The sequence below is a fragment of the Didymosphaeria variabile genome (assembly GCF_027946475.1).
Source record: "Didymosphaeria variabile strain IMI 356815 chromosome Unknown scaffold_5, whole genome shotgun sequence".
Classification (NCBI taxonomy): Eukaryota; Fungi; Ascomycota; class Dothideomycetes; order Pleosporales; family Didymosphaeriaceae; genus Didymosphaeria; species Didymosphaeria variabile.
In genome coordinates this window covers 1,587,399-1,601,225 of record NW_026611624.1, presented here as the reverse complement: position 1 = coordinate 1,601,225, position 13,827 = coordinate 1,587,399, and the positions used below count along the sequence as shown (strand labels likewise).

Below are 13,827 nucleotides of genomic sequence, written 5' to 3'. Positions count from 1 at the left end.
AGTATGTGAATAATGCTTTGCATTTGTTGGGGTCACTCGACTCTGCTCTCCTCTCACTGCTGACAGCGCAGACACTTCTTATCGCCATTGATTCCAGGATTAACTTGAAGATCAGAATGTCGTCAGTTTCACAAAATCAAGTGTGAGCTCGCGGATCGTGTTAAAAAGAAGTAAGATATAGCGTCACACCAAAGACGAACACTAACCGTGAGTTTCTCCTTCGGATCATCATCGCCACATCTACATGCTGATAGTAAGCATGCACTCATAAGGAAGTCAGATCTGTGGACCATGATAATGCCACAAATGTACTCAGGTCATCTGTTGTTACATTGTCGGGAAACAATGGTTAAACTACCGTCTGCCGTAGCCAATGCCCCATATAGGCTGACCACAATCTTTGTTTCCCTGCGACAAAAGCAATTTCACCACTAGCGCCATACACATCCTCGTCTTATCGACCAAGTTTCAAACATAGCTAGCTCACGATGGCCGGCCGCAGAAGACGGCGTGAAGAATGCTCACCTATGCGGACCATACTGTCCAGTCTCAACAGCTCAAAGATCTCAAACGCTGTCTCTTGACCTGCCTCGACGCTCGGTCCGAATGTGGAATAAAGGTCATCCATTGACGCCTGCAGTACCTAAACGAGACTTCGTTGAGCCCATGCTGTGCAGGCCGTATCTCGGGAGTTCATTTCTAGTGGTATATTGAAGGTCCTTGAAGATGTTAGTATTGTGTAACTTTGGAAACAGTACATCTCATCGTAGGTTTACAATCGTCTGAATATCTAGAATTTGCGAAGCTACACATGATTTGAACACCTCTCCGTATCTAAGAAGTTCTTTCCTTAACATAAAGAGGCCCGGGCACTTGGGAATACCAGAGACAAGGTTTCTCTCAATGTCTAAGCACTAGACTAAAGCGCTAACTGAACAACACGCATACTGCCCAATAGTCTCTCTCTGTAGGGCTACTGATCATAAAAGGACTCCCTTCGCTTCATAATGCGGGCTCAAACTACCTCTATTCTATATCGAGTCAGCAGGCTTGAGAGTCGAATAATGTGACCCGATCGAGCTTCACGATGTTATTTTATTTCACTTACTATAGCTCCACCTTCCACACGGGGCTTCTCTCCCTCCGACTATATATCAAGAGCTACCCCCATTATGGGCTCCAAATCACAACTGCAGAAAAACCTTTCGACCTCTTCTTTTCAGATTCGACGCTCACCAACATGAGCAATCTCCCGAGCCACGCCCAGCCGACCGGTGAGATCTCCTACGATGGATGGCGTAACGTCATTGGCATTGGTCATGGTAAGGATTGGGGCACCAAGTCATCTGATCCTTCGAACTGGCCGGCCCAGTTCGATAGCAAGCCGTCTGCTGCCATCATTGAACCTGCAATGACTGTCTCTCGCACCGATGAGCTTCGCGAGGACTACAATGCTGAAGTTGACGAAGTCGCAAAGGCCTGCGGCTTCTGGGACATCCACATGGAAGAGGTCGCGCAGAAGGAGGCTGAGAATAAGGCCAACGAGGAGAAGCGTCGCAAGCTTATCGAGCTTCTTCGGTACAACCCTAACTCGCGCACCACCGCTCCGGTATCCATTCCTCCTGACCTCTAGATTCAGTAGGCAGCAGACCTTGTATGAGTATCATGGCATCTTCTTCTTGTCATCAATGGACCTGCAAGTCACACATTAAGTAAAGTGCACAAGGGGCGCACCCGAGACACGAATTCTTTGGTAACGTCGTTGGTAAAGGTGTCAGACCTTACCCTGCCTTCAGTGTGGTGTGGCAGATGTTGCGGGTAGTGTTCATGAGTGCAGATATAACGATTACATGGCTAGCTTGGCTCTCTAGATAACCCGTAGTCGTAGTTATAATCCGACTAACTTCGTTTTCATTGAAGTAAAATAAATCATTTTCGGTAGAGTGATATGAGGCTGAACAATTGGAACTCTTGAACTCCGAAGGCAGGCTCATAAATATTGGTCATTCCTGATACGGAAAAGAGCGTTCCTAGTTGATATTAAGGCATGTTCTCCTGATAGTTTACTTCCCAAAAGAGCGACTACAATCAGCACGTGCGATGCCACCCACCCACCGCTTCCTGTGCACCGTTCCGCCTCCCTTCCTCCCCTTCCAAGGACTCACTCACCCGTCATAGCATGCCCCCTAGACCTGGCAAGTGCATTAGTAGACACTCCTGCATTCCAGTCCATTCTTCTTATAACAACAGACGGAAGTCCTGCTCTTTCCTACAAGTATACTCATGGAAGCTGTTTTTTTCCAACCGACGACCGAGTGCGCAGGCTTGCTGGATGCGTTCGCATCAACGTCCGAATTGAATGTTGTAGAGCCAAAATTGCAGCTACGGGATGCACCTTCCCACCAAGTCGTGCCTGATGAAAGCGTTGTCAGTTTCCGTATGGGGAATAGACATAAGGCAAATACTCACCGCTGCCAGACACCTTGCACTGCTCTTTAGGCCAGGAGCCGGCGAAGCTGGTGTGGCATTCGGCGTAGTAGTCCATGTCGGAGTACGAAGTCCCGCAGTTGACCAGGTAGACGGTCTCAAGGGATTGGACCCTTGCAAGGGTAGTGGAGGAAAGAAGACCGGCAAGGGCGACAATGGGCTTGGAGAAGAGCATTGTGTTGAGGTGTCAAAGATCGTCTGGGAGGACTGCAATATTCGTTGTGCTGGATGTTTGTATGTAGGCTGCTATGAGGCTACTATTTATACTACAAGATCGTGATACGTAAAGAGACCATGCTCAACTACATTCGACGTTTCCCCCTCGACCCTCTACATGCCTCGATTAAGTTCATACTAACATGATCGAGAAGGACTTCGCAGTTTCTCATGTCGAAGCTCCAGTAGACTTAACGTGGTTTGTTGGAGCCAATTACCTCAATGACAGAGCAGCTGCATACTCGACAACAACCTGTCCCACGCCTCCATCTTGTTGGTCCTGGGAAAGACCAGCCATTCATGAATTGTATACACTATGTAACATATACTTGGCGCAGCCTTTCTAGTATGCAAATCAGCTCACCGCCACCTCCAAGTCGAATTCCTCGATATGTGGTAGTCCCCGCTCTGTATCGATTTCCATAATCCCCAGAAACCCCCAAGCGGCCAGATCGATCGAAGTCGCATACCCCAGTCTTGCTGCGCTTGTGCTTCTAGCTTCTCTATATCCACATGAACCTTTTCGTGGACCTCAGGTAGCGTGGTCGCGTTGTACTTTTTCCGTAGTCCTTCGTGCCACTCGCGATCGAACTGCTTCCAAAAATCTGCTTCGCTGTAGTATGTATGTGCGTACAGCCACTTCATGCCTCCGAGTTCGCCCAAGCGCTTCTCCAAGTCGCGATTCTTTTCAAGGAATTGTTTGCGGTTCCTGGGCCCAAAGCCCCAGAGTCCAATGTTCAGCATCTGGTCGTCTTTCAAGTCTCCCTTCGTATGGGGATGCATGGTGGGCTGCGGTGACTGCTTCAATGGGCACAGCCATAGCGGCCAGATTCCAAATTTGTCGTCGGTATAGTTTATGAACCTTTCGGCTTTCGGATAAGGCAGTGCCATGTCCTGGACTACGTAGCTGTTCGATTCGCCACTCGCATGCAATGCGCGATAAAGCATCCGCGTGTGAAGGAAGTCGTCTAGGAACCATCTTGTGTACTTGTTGAAAGGAAAATTCATGTACTTGAACGCAGAGCGGCCCACCCAAAAACCGCCTCTATCGTACCGAAACATGTACTCTGCTAGCGGAATATACTCCACAACAGGAGCTAATGCGTTCTTCGTGCGCTCTTCAACGTGCAGGTAGAACCAAGGATCCCATGGATTGGAGAAGGTCCTGGGTTTGTGATCGGCGGGTATATCATCAGTCATCTCACCAGTAACAATTGCGCCGTGGTCTTTCGAGAACAGTATTCCATCCACATAGTCATTCTCGGGGACTTCAGTCTGCTTTCGAACATCGCGGACCGCCTCCGCAATGCTTCTAGTGGGGTGATAAGTCGTTTTTACAAATCGCTTCGCTTGAATTAACTGCAGCTCGATGAGTGTTGTGACACCAAGCGTTCCCACAGCACCTGCTGCGCCACGAAACAAGTCGTTATTCTCTTGCTGTGAGGCTTTGACAACTCTGCCGTCTGCCAGTACCATCTCAACCGAGTTGATCGTGCGATCGAAAAACCCATGTCGAAACGAGCTGCTTTCACCTGCTGTTCCCGCATAGCCGCCTCCTGTAGTAATTCCAGGGAATTCCATGACAACAGGAGGCACTAGACCATGGGGCAGAGTGGCTTCCACTAGGCGATCCATGGGTACGTTTGGCTCGACAAGAGCTGTCCGCGATGCGGTGTCGACCTTGAGAACATTTCGTAGCTCGCTGATGTCCACAACGCGTTTTTTAAGAGAAGGGCGCGTGCTGTTAGTCGATCCATGATTAATTCTGAAAGATTCTTTGCGTGTGAAATATCCCTTGACCTTAGAAGCCACCTGGGTAACGATGCGTTGATGCCGCTCCATGCTGAAAAGTGAAACAATAGATTATAGGAAACAATGAGAAATCTGTGGATGATGCATGGTGTTGTACAATGAGGTAGTGAGCGTGCAATTGATGGATCGAGCGAGGTCTTGCTCTGAGATTTTCCCCAGACAAGCTTCGCTAGCCGTAACGGGTTAACCCGGATTGGGAATCCAATGTCGTGTTCTCTTCGAAAGCTTCTCTATTTATGCTATCTAGCTTGGCTACAAGGAGGCATGTTTTTCCATTGGAGCGATTGCGTCCCCATCCTTTTCACGCAGGTCCTATATCCGGGTTGCTTCGGTGGCGACACAATCAGAGCACTTTGACCTACATAAACCGTAATGGGCAGCACACCTGCAGTGGCCGACACCAAAGTCGAGAAATTGGCGCCCGACTTTACCTCCCATGGATTAAAAACCCGACGATGCAGTGTTAACTTAAACGTTTGAGATACATATTGTAGCTCAAGCTCCCCTAACATAGACTGCTTCATAGCATGCTACCTAGGTAGTAGCCGACCTTTACGAGCGAAATCAGTCCACATCTTAGTGACGTCCGCTTTGCAGGATGAGTTGTAGCAGAGATCATGCGGGCTACACCGCTCTACAAATCTTCTGGCCTAGTAGTCGTATGTATATATCTGCCCCACACAGGACATGGAGCTCGATACCCGGACTAGACGTGGAGCTACCCCGCAAATGCAAGGATATAGCAACACATCGCAGAATGATGATTGTTGTGTATGCTTCTCATGGGTAATCACAGTAAGAACGGATTCGGGTTGCCTTTACGAAGCTTCTTTACCAAAGTTTGCTGGTTCCGAAGTCGCCATTCCGCGGACCTTCCTCACTCTGTGTTGCCGGCAAAGCGCCTTTGGTCTGCGCTCCAGACTAAGCCCCACACCACGCGCACGTCTTACACAGTTCTACTGAGGCTACTAGAGGCTACTTGAAATTCAGAAGCCCGCTTTTCTCCCGTCTTGTTCTTTTTCCGTATTGAACCTCCTCTCAGCCAAGGCATCTCACTGTTCACTATGGCACCTCCGGATCTACCAGCCACTCCAACCCTTACGGTCGCGCACAGCGGAATACCAGAACGCCTGCTCCAAAAAGCAACTCTAGCGAAATCACTCATATACAATGGGAAAACCGTCTCGGATACCGCTACGCTTCAGCGAGGTCTTCCCATCCCTCAAGGCATTTCCAAGCCCGCCTTCCTCTCCGCAATTGATGAGCTACGCAACCTGCTTGGAGCGAAACACGTTTTGCTCAACGACAAAGAGATCAAGAATGGCTGGTACATGGAGTCCCCGAACACTCACGACATGATGCCACTCTTCGACTCCGAAGAATTCATCGCATCTGCAGTAGTATATCCCGGTTCAGTAGACGATGTCAAAATCATCGTAAAGTGGGCGAACAAGCACCTAATACCTCTCTTTCCCATAAGCATAGGTCGGAACCTTGGATACGGTGGCTCAGCTCCACGTGTACGGGGCTCTGTCACCATTGATCTTGGACGTCGCATGAATCGCATTCTCGACATCAATGCCGATGACTTCACTTGCCTCGTTGAACCAGGGGTGACATTCTATGCACTCCATGAGGAGCTTGTGAAACGTGGGCTGGACGACAAGATGTGGATTGATACACCCGACCTTGGAGGTGGTAGCGTGATTGGAAATACTTTGGATCGCGGGGTGGGGTATACGCCGTATGGAGACCACTGGGCGTGCCACTCGGGCCTGGAAGTTGTGTTACCTAGTGTTGGAGAGAAGGGAGATGTCAGCGTATTGAGGACAGGAATGGGTGCGCTGGGTGTTGGAGGGGAGAATACGTGGCAGTGCTTCCCTTACGGGTTTGGGCCGTACAATGAGTGAGTCCCTCAATCTTTTGGGCGCTCACGCTGGTGTGTCCTTCCGAGTTTGCATTAACTCCGCACAGCGGTATCTTCTCCCAATCGAACTTCGGTATTGTTACAAAGATGGGTATGACTCTGATGCCAAACCCCGGAGGCTTCGAATCTTTTGTGAGAATATCCCTAAACTGCCAAGGGTTATTTCTAATACCACCAGATGTACACCTTCGCCAACGAATCCGACCTCGCCCCCCTAATCGAGATTATCCGCCCCCTCCGCATATCCAATATCCTCGAGAACGTCGCCCAATTGCGACACGGCTTGCAAACCCTCTCCGTCAAAGGACATCCTCGTACTAAATATTTTGCTGGAACCGGTCCTATGCCGGACGATGTTGTTCGCAAACACCTTCGCACAACCGCTACGGGTGAATGCGCCTGGGTGTACTATGGCATGTCGTACGGCCCGGCGCATATTCGTGGCCACAAGCTTGACATCATCGATAAGGAATTTCACCGTATCCCAGGTTGCAAACGTATTGACCCGTCAACACTGCCTGCGGATGAGTATTTCTGGTCGAGGGACAGGATTGCGAGCGGAACGCCAGACCTAGAGGAACTGAAGTGGGTTAACTGGATGCCAAATGGCTCTCATATCGCGTTCAGTCCTGTTTCTCCCATCAGAGGCAAGGATGCGGATAACTTGTTCGCGCTGGCGAGGAAGAGGCATGCGGAGGCAGGCATTGATCTGATGCCTGCGTTTTGTGTCGGGCTCCGCGAGATGCATCTGATTGTTGAGATTGTGTTCGATGCAGAGGACGAGGAGATGAAGAGAAAGGCGGAAGAATGCTTGAGGTACCCGTATAAGAAAGATGATTCTCAGAGTAGAAGGCTAACATACGTAGGGGTATGATCGACGATGCTGCGAAGCTTGGCTATGGCGAGTATCGCACGCACCTAGCGCTTATGGATCAGGTTGCTGGGACTTACAGTTGGAATGACAGCGCGCTGATGAAATTTAATAACACCCTTAAGGACGCCATCGACCCGAACGGTATTCTAGCGCCGGGAAGATGCGGTATATGGCCCGAGAGATACCGGAATAGGGGATGGGAGCTGAAGGGTGGCGAGACCAGTACTGAAGGTGAGGGTGTTGCGCCAGTTGGTGGGCAGTCGAAGATGTGATTAGTAGCCCTCCCAATCCTGAGTATTTCCTCAATTGCTGGATTCAAGGTGCGAAGTACCTTGAGACTGACCATGCAAAACATTAAGCTTTTCAGGCACCAATAGTATCTACAGTCCACCCAGGGTATATCCCACTCATGCATAGCCCAGCCCCACCTTCCGCTCCCTTACGCCTCCGTACTTCTGATCTTATGCAGGTGCCCGCACAACTTTTCTTCCCGTAACTTCGTACTTGTCGAGCTCTTGAATGATCTTCGGAGCTTCCTCGAAGCCATAGACCTCGATCTTCGGCGTTATTTTTCCTTCCTTCGCAAGCTGCAAGAGCTCGTCCATCTGTTCTGACGTGCCGGTCGACGATCCTCTGATGACAAGGCCACGATTCGCAATATGAATCGGTGACATAGGGAACATGAAGCTGTCTGGAGGCAGACCAACGCAGACAAAGACGCCGTTGTTGCGGATGAGTTCAGGTGCTTGCAGGTATGCCCTTTCGCTGCCGGCCACGCAAATTAAGCCGTGGGCACCCTCGCCATCCGTCAAGTCCTTGACTGCTTGTACCACATCCTGCTTCGCATAGTCGACAAACGCCACAGCACCCATCTCTTTGGCTAACTTGTTCTTCTCGGCTCCGCTGTCAATGGCAATGACTTTGTACCCCTTGATAGTCGCAATCTGCACGCCGATGTGACCCAGACCGCCACCTGCACCCACGATAACCACAAAGTCGCCTGGTACCACTTCAGGCGACAGTTTGGAAACAGCACCAGCAAGACTCAGCCCAGCGCATAGCAGCGGTGCAGCGACTTCGCTCTTCACACCCTCCGGGATGAGCGAAACGAAGTCCGCGTGCGCAACAACATACTGTTGTAGCGTGCCTAGAGTCGTCCGTCCCGTATTTGACTGCTTTCCACAGTTGTTGGTGTTACCCTTCTTACAGGCCGAACACTCCTTGCACGAGCTATAGAGCCACTTTATCCCTACTCTTTTCCCCATCAAGTCCTGCTTCGCGTTGGGTCCAAGCTTCACAACCACACCAACACCCTCGTGACCAGGGATGTCGGTGTAATTCCCCATTCCGTATACATTTCTGCAGTCGGAGTGGCATATGCCTGAACATTCAAGCTTAACTAATATCTCATCTTGGGATGGTTCCTGGATGGAGACGCCAGAGCGGATGGTGAGTTTTCCGGACGGACCTGGGTCTTCAATCCAGGCGACGGTCTGGGTTGATGGGATTGACATGGTGAAGAGGCTTGCGAGGAACGGGCAAGAAGGGTGAGTAAGGATGGAGGGGGCGGAGGGGTAGTTGTGACAGGAGGTTCGGAGCCCCGCCCTTGCCCCGCCGGCGTCATTCCGCGGCTCAGATGCCGTTATCGTTCCCGGCTTTCGGCCACGATTACTACTTGCAAGACCCTCGAAACGCTTTGGATACCTCATCGAACGGGAGGTCGAATGTTTTACGAAGCCCGATCGCGTCAGCGAACAGAAGGTCATGATTGCCTCTAGACGAGACTCGAAGCGTGGCTTAAAGTTGAATTATGTCAGCTGCTGCGAACCAAGTCGATGAACGGTCGCCGTTCACAATGGTATGCAAGTACACATGGGAGCAATGGTCGCTGAGCGTGAGCAGGTTGGTGTGTTTTCAACCATTAGGACGCCCACCTACTAACCGATACTGGCCAAAATCTGAATTCGCATTACATTGTCACATGTCCATCACGGTAAAACAAACCACTTGCATGAGCCAAGGCATAGATGCGAGCCTTAGGATACATGAGTATGCTCACGAAGATGGGATATTTTATGGAGATCTTCACCTTGTCCAGTCTAGCCTCCTAATACAACGTCACCTCCTTCCCCATACCCCCACCGGCCTTCGCACTCCCGAACCCCGAACGAGTTCGCTATATCAGTATCAAGAAAACGAATCTAAGAGATGCAGGTAACTTTCCTGTCTAGGTTCTGCGAGGGAGATTCTCTTGATGTATCGACATGACCGCTTGAAGCCGAGATATCACCAGTCGCTCTTTCTGAGTTACCTGAACTGCGACCCTATTGATCAATGCGCTATTGCAGTCTTAAGCTTACGACAAGAATTCAAAGCATGATAATGCATCATATATCTCATCCTGCCAAGAACGTCGTCTTATAAAACGCTTTCTTCTCTCTCTCGGCAGTACCATATTCTCAGCTTCCTCTAAATCGCGAAACCGATCATTGCGAAGTGTTGTACTGCATAAGTCGGGCGTTCGTTGCACCGACTCGGATCAGAAAACCTTCCGCAACCCGACGGCCCCAGTATATCAGTATAAGAGCTGCACGAACGACTAGTTCCCAGTGACTTTAGACCGTTAGAGTTGTTCCTTTTTCCAACGGCAGTAATGGTCTTCTTTATCCGCCAGATACACCCCAAGATTGCCACCTCTGACGCAAGCTGAACCCGTGACATGCTAGTCCTATAAATCTAAAGCCGGACTTGATCAAACTACAAATATGCATCCAGATTAATTCCAAGCCACTATCTCCACTCATACAAAAGTACTAAACCATGGCCGCCATGACCACGATGCAAATCCCAAAGGATTACGGGTACCCAATAATCCACCCAAGCGTATATTCACAACATTGACTGTTTAGATAGCTACGTCCTCCTCGTAGTGCCATCCTCTTACCTTCTATCTATCTGGCTCGGCGTCCGCATCGGCCCCTTCCGCAATGCAGCCAAGGTGCCCCACCCTCATGCTTCAGCGTCCTTGGAATCCATCGCCAATGCTTCCGCTGAGCACAAGCGCGCCTTGTATTTATTCAACTGCGCCCAACGCGCGCACTACAACTTCCTAGAGAATTACCCGGCCGCCTTGTCGGGAATTCTCATCAGTGGACTAGAATATCCCAGGATTGTCGCCGCAGCAGGCGCAGCGTGGATAGTGGGACGAATTATCTATGCAATTGGGTACACTAACACCAGTGCAGAGAACGTGGAAGGTAGGGGTAGGTGGTCTGGTGGTGGTTTCTACGTTTCCGCGATAAGCCAGGTTGGCTTCTTAGTGATTGTGGTCAGGATGGGATTGAATTTACTGTTGACTTAGTGGCAGTGTTTTCTGCCTCAGTTCAGCATCATCCTCCGCTGAACAACTATGTAGATTGGTGTTCTGATAGCCACAGGTGTTAGTTCTGTGATGTCAACTATGTCAGAACCAGGGGAAGATCCATAATGCTTGCTAACTAATCTCATCGTAGAACTAAGAAATCTGCGAGACATGATGCAAGAGAGAGCATGTTTCAGCTCTCTGTATTGTATTACGATCAGTTGAAACGAGAATATACGTCTACTCATTGTGTGCGGTGACTGATATGCTGATATATTCATCTGCAGCAACGTTTGAGGCTGAACGACATCTCGACTCCAAGGTTCGTGCTACTGATGTGAGCACTAAACGGCCATTTTGTGGCAGCCAGCAGGCTTCTTTAGTAGGCTGATCTCTGCTTGGTTCCTAGCGCGCATTTCGAGTGAGAGATTGACTAACACGCCACGACAGCCCTGGAAGATTCTACGCTGTCTATGTGGCGAAGCTTTTGTCTGTGTGCCTGCTAGAAGGCTGGGACTTCGAGCTGAGGAAGGGCCAATCGCAGAGCATGTTGTGTCGTGAGTTCAATGTCCTACATCCTGGACTGAGATTTCTTTTGAAGCCAAAAGTGGCGAAGTGACCTGAGCTTGGTACTCTTATTGACGTGAACTGTTCAAAAGCGTTCCGGCGAGCAAGAAGCTGCGTCTTGGATTCATATATATAAGGCATCTGCATCAAGCAAAACAGCGAGTGATAGCTGTTACTTCTGGACACATGGGTACCAGTGTGAGGTTTCCAATGTATCAGGATGGATCACCTGCAATAGATAGCCTAAGGTCTGCCAAGTACTGCATAGATAGCCAGTCCCACCGCTGATATTCTTGTGCATCGCCGACACACTGGCGCCATAGATCCTCCCGGGCTGGTTGGGTACCTCCTAGTCGCCCAACATCCCTCAGAATCGTGACACGTGGTTTCTCATTCAGAGATCCTTCATTGGGGCGTAGCCCTGGCCTCGTTTCAGATCATCGCACATCGAAACCAAACTCTACGTGAGCCAGTAAGGGTATAATACAAAGAAAGAAAGAAACAGATCAGAGATGACACCGCTTGTCGCACCTCCCAATGCGTGGCAATAGAACGAGAAGGACCGGCTCGCAGCGTGGGTATCATGGAATGAAGGTCACGGAAAAAGTACAAGACAGGCAAAGACACCAAACATCGTCGTCATTGTGAATCCGCTTAACCGGACGCGCGATGAAGATGATGAACCCGAGAACGTAACGTCGAATGGTGAGCCGCCACCCGAGTCCGGATTTGACTTTTGGCCAATGGCCGTCTCGCTCGGTGCTGGGGGCGGAGTGCCGGTATCGATGGCGATGCCTTGTTGTGTGCTCGAAGGCCTGGGTTGTGTCGACTGATTCGACGAGCTGGCAGCGGAGCTTGCCGCTGTGTCAGATTGGGTGCTTTGTGCGCTGTTGGTCGCCTGTGCGCTCGAGGATTGTGCTTGTTGGGTGGTCGATGCTTCTGCCGATGTGCTCGAGGTCTGTAAGGATCCTTGTGTTGAGGTCTGCTGTCCCGATGTTACGACTACTATATTGCCGCAGAGCTTGGGTAGAAGGTTGCCAGACAGAGCGACACCAATGATTGAATCCGCAGGTACTACGACCGTTGAGCACTGCTGGTCGACGAGTTGTACTATCTTGATGAGCCCTTGGACGCAGTCGTTGCTGCAATTGTTGATACTGTCATCTCTGTTTTTGGGGAAGTCGGCGCGGGTACAACCCTGTATCGATGTGTTGTATGCTACTTGGCATGTTTGTGAAAGGCCTTCGATGCGTGGTACGAACTTGGAGAGCGAGACAGATTCAATGTCGGTCGTAAGACCCGTGGGAACGAGGGCCATAGCCATGATAGCGCAGAAGAGGTGACGCATCGTGAGGTGTTTGGTAGGTATTTCAGAGCGAGCGCGCACGCGGCAGGTGGGTCGATGGGTAGGAACGAGTGCGAGAATTTGATGAACGCTTTAATGCAGTGCTTGGCTGTGAGTCGCAGATGACGCTCACTCGATGCCTCGCCCGGGTGCACAGCGGTGATGTGGCGTGGTGCGACGGCTGATGTTTGGAGTGGCGGTTGGGAATTTGTGAGACGCGGGGTGCGTTGCGGTCTCGTTCGCGGAAGCCAGCTTTCCGGGGAGGCGTCTCTGGATATGAAAAGGCGATGTCGCGCTCAATGCATCCAGCTCTTCCTCGCTGCAACTTCGCGTCGCGGGTTCTTGCGCCGTGAACTTTATCTTCTCGAGACCTCTTGTGCGGGGTCAGAATTGAAGCTCTGAGGGCCAACGACTGAGACCCTTGACTCAGAGAAGCCCTGTTTATGCGACCTGGCCAACCTGGCCAATTGTGCTTGCACGACTGACCGTCCAGCGCACGTTCTGCAAGGCAAAGAGTGAGATGAGACAGAAGGAGAAGATCGTGAGTGAGTGAGTCTGCACTGGGCCTGCAAGGAGAGACTACGTCGGGTAGAAAAGGCGCTCAGCGCAAGCATAAGAAGCGAAAATGGGAAGAAAGGGAGGTGGTGATGTTCGCGATGGACGGTTGCTCATGCCATTGTGAGCGTGTTCTTGTGGAGCATCGTGATGCCGGCCGAAGCGGAGGAGCAGATCTTGACGCAGACATCACAGGGTATCCAAGGGGGTAATAAAGCACAAGGCGCAGCGGTTGGATGAGTGTTTGGTGATGGCCAGGGCGGTGCCTCGAAGCATGAGGTGCAGACGGGGTGCGGAAGGACCGACTTGAAACGCGTTGGTTCCCGTCCGTGCGTCAGCCCCGCAATCGGGCCTCGTCATTGGCGCCCTGGCTGCGATGAGCGTCGCTGCCTGTTACAGACCTTCAAGCACGCGCCCAGAGAGGGAAGAGCGACTGCTCGTGCCTGCTATATTCAGAATAGGCGTCAATCCTGGGCGTCTACACCAGCAGCGCATCGCCGTCCCTCCACTGATCCTCAGCCCGATAATCATTGCAGCGGTGTCGTGCCTGTGCATCGCAACAACGTACCTCAGAGCGGCATTGAAACAAACCCTCGACGTACCGGCGCGACGTCGGGCTTACAGCCGCCACTACGGACGTCCCCGACATCTTCAAAACATGCACAGATTGTGACCCTTCGCAT

The 13,827-nt window shown here is 50.9% G+C and overlaps 6 protein-coding genes across 6 annotated transcripts; 2 read left to right on the top strand and 4 right to left on the bottom strand.

The window, feature by feature from the left end:
• Positions 1–1,087: 1,087 nt before the first annotated feature.
• On the top strand, positions 1,088–1,633 carry N0V89_006998 (uncharacterized protein; the record flags this gene model as incomplete). The annotated part of the gene is made up of 1 exon (XM_056215764.1): positions 1,088–1,633. The coding sequence occupies one exon, from the start codon at positions 1,088–1,090 to the stop codon at positions 1,631–1,633; it is 546 nt and encodes a 181-aa protein (XP_056070011.1).
• Positions 1,634–2,238: 605 nt separating this feature from the next.
• On the bottom strand, positions 2,239–2,662 carry N0V89_006997 (uncharacterized protein; the record flags this gene model as incomplete). The annotated part of the gene is made up of 2 exons (XM_056215763.1): positions 2,239–2,264; positions 2,470–2,662. 2 exons carry the CDS (start codon positions 2,660–2,662, stop codon positions 2,239–2,241), a joined length of 219 nt encoding a protein of 72 aa, XP_056070010.1.
• A 401-nt stretch (positions 2,663–3,063) lies between these two features.
• On the bottom strand, positions 3,064–4,545 carry N0V89_006996 (uncharacterized protein; the record flags this gene model as incomplete). The annotated part of the gene is made up of 1 exon (XM_056215762.1): positions 3,064–4,545. The coding sequence occupies one exon, from the start codon at positions 4,543–4,545 to the stop codon at positions 3,064–3,066; it is 1,482 nt and encodes a 493-aa protein (XP_056070009.1).
• A 1,034-nt stretch (positions 4,546–5,579) lies between these two features.
• On the top strand, positions 5,580–7,588 carry N0V89_006995 (uncharacterized protein; the record flags this gene model as incomplete). The annotated part of the gene is made up of 4 exons (XM_056215761.1): positions 5,580–6,421; positions 6,490–6,574; positions 6,621–7,258; positions 7,309–7,588. The coding sequence occupies 4 exons, from the start codon at positions 5,580–5,582 to the stop codon at positions 7,586–7,588; spliced, it is 1,845 nt and encodes a 614-aa protein (XP_056070008.1).
• Positions 7,589–7,777: 189 nt separating this feature from the next.
• N0V89_006994 (uncharacterized protein) lies at positions 7,778–8,830 on the bottom strand (the record flags this gene model as incomplete). Its single annotated transcript, XM_056215760.1, has 1 exon — positions 7,778–8,830. One exon carries the CDS (start codon positions 8,828–8,830, stop codon positions 7,778–7,780), a length of 1,053 nt encoding a protein of 350 aa, XP_056070007.1.
• Positions 8,831–11,839: 3,009 nt separating this feature from the next.
• N0V89_006993 (uncharacterized protein) lies at positions 11,840–12,568 on the bottom strand (the record flags this gene model as incomplete). The annotated part of the gene is made up of 1 exon (XM_056215759.1): positions 11,840–12,568. The coding sequence occupies one exon, from the start codon at positions 12,566–12,568 to the stop codon at positions 11,840–11,842; it is 729 nt and encodes a 242-aa protein (XP_056070006.1).
• Between the last annotated feature and the right edge of the window lie 1,259 nt (positions 12,569–13,827).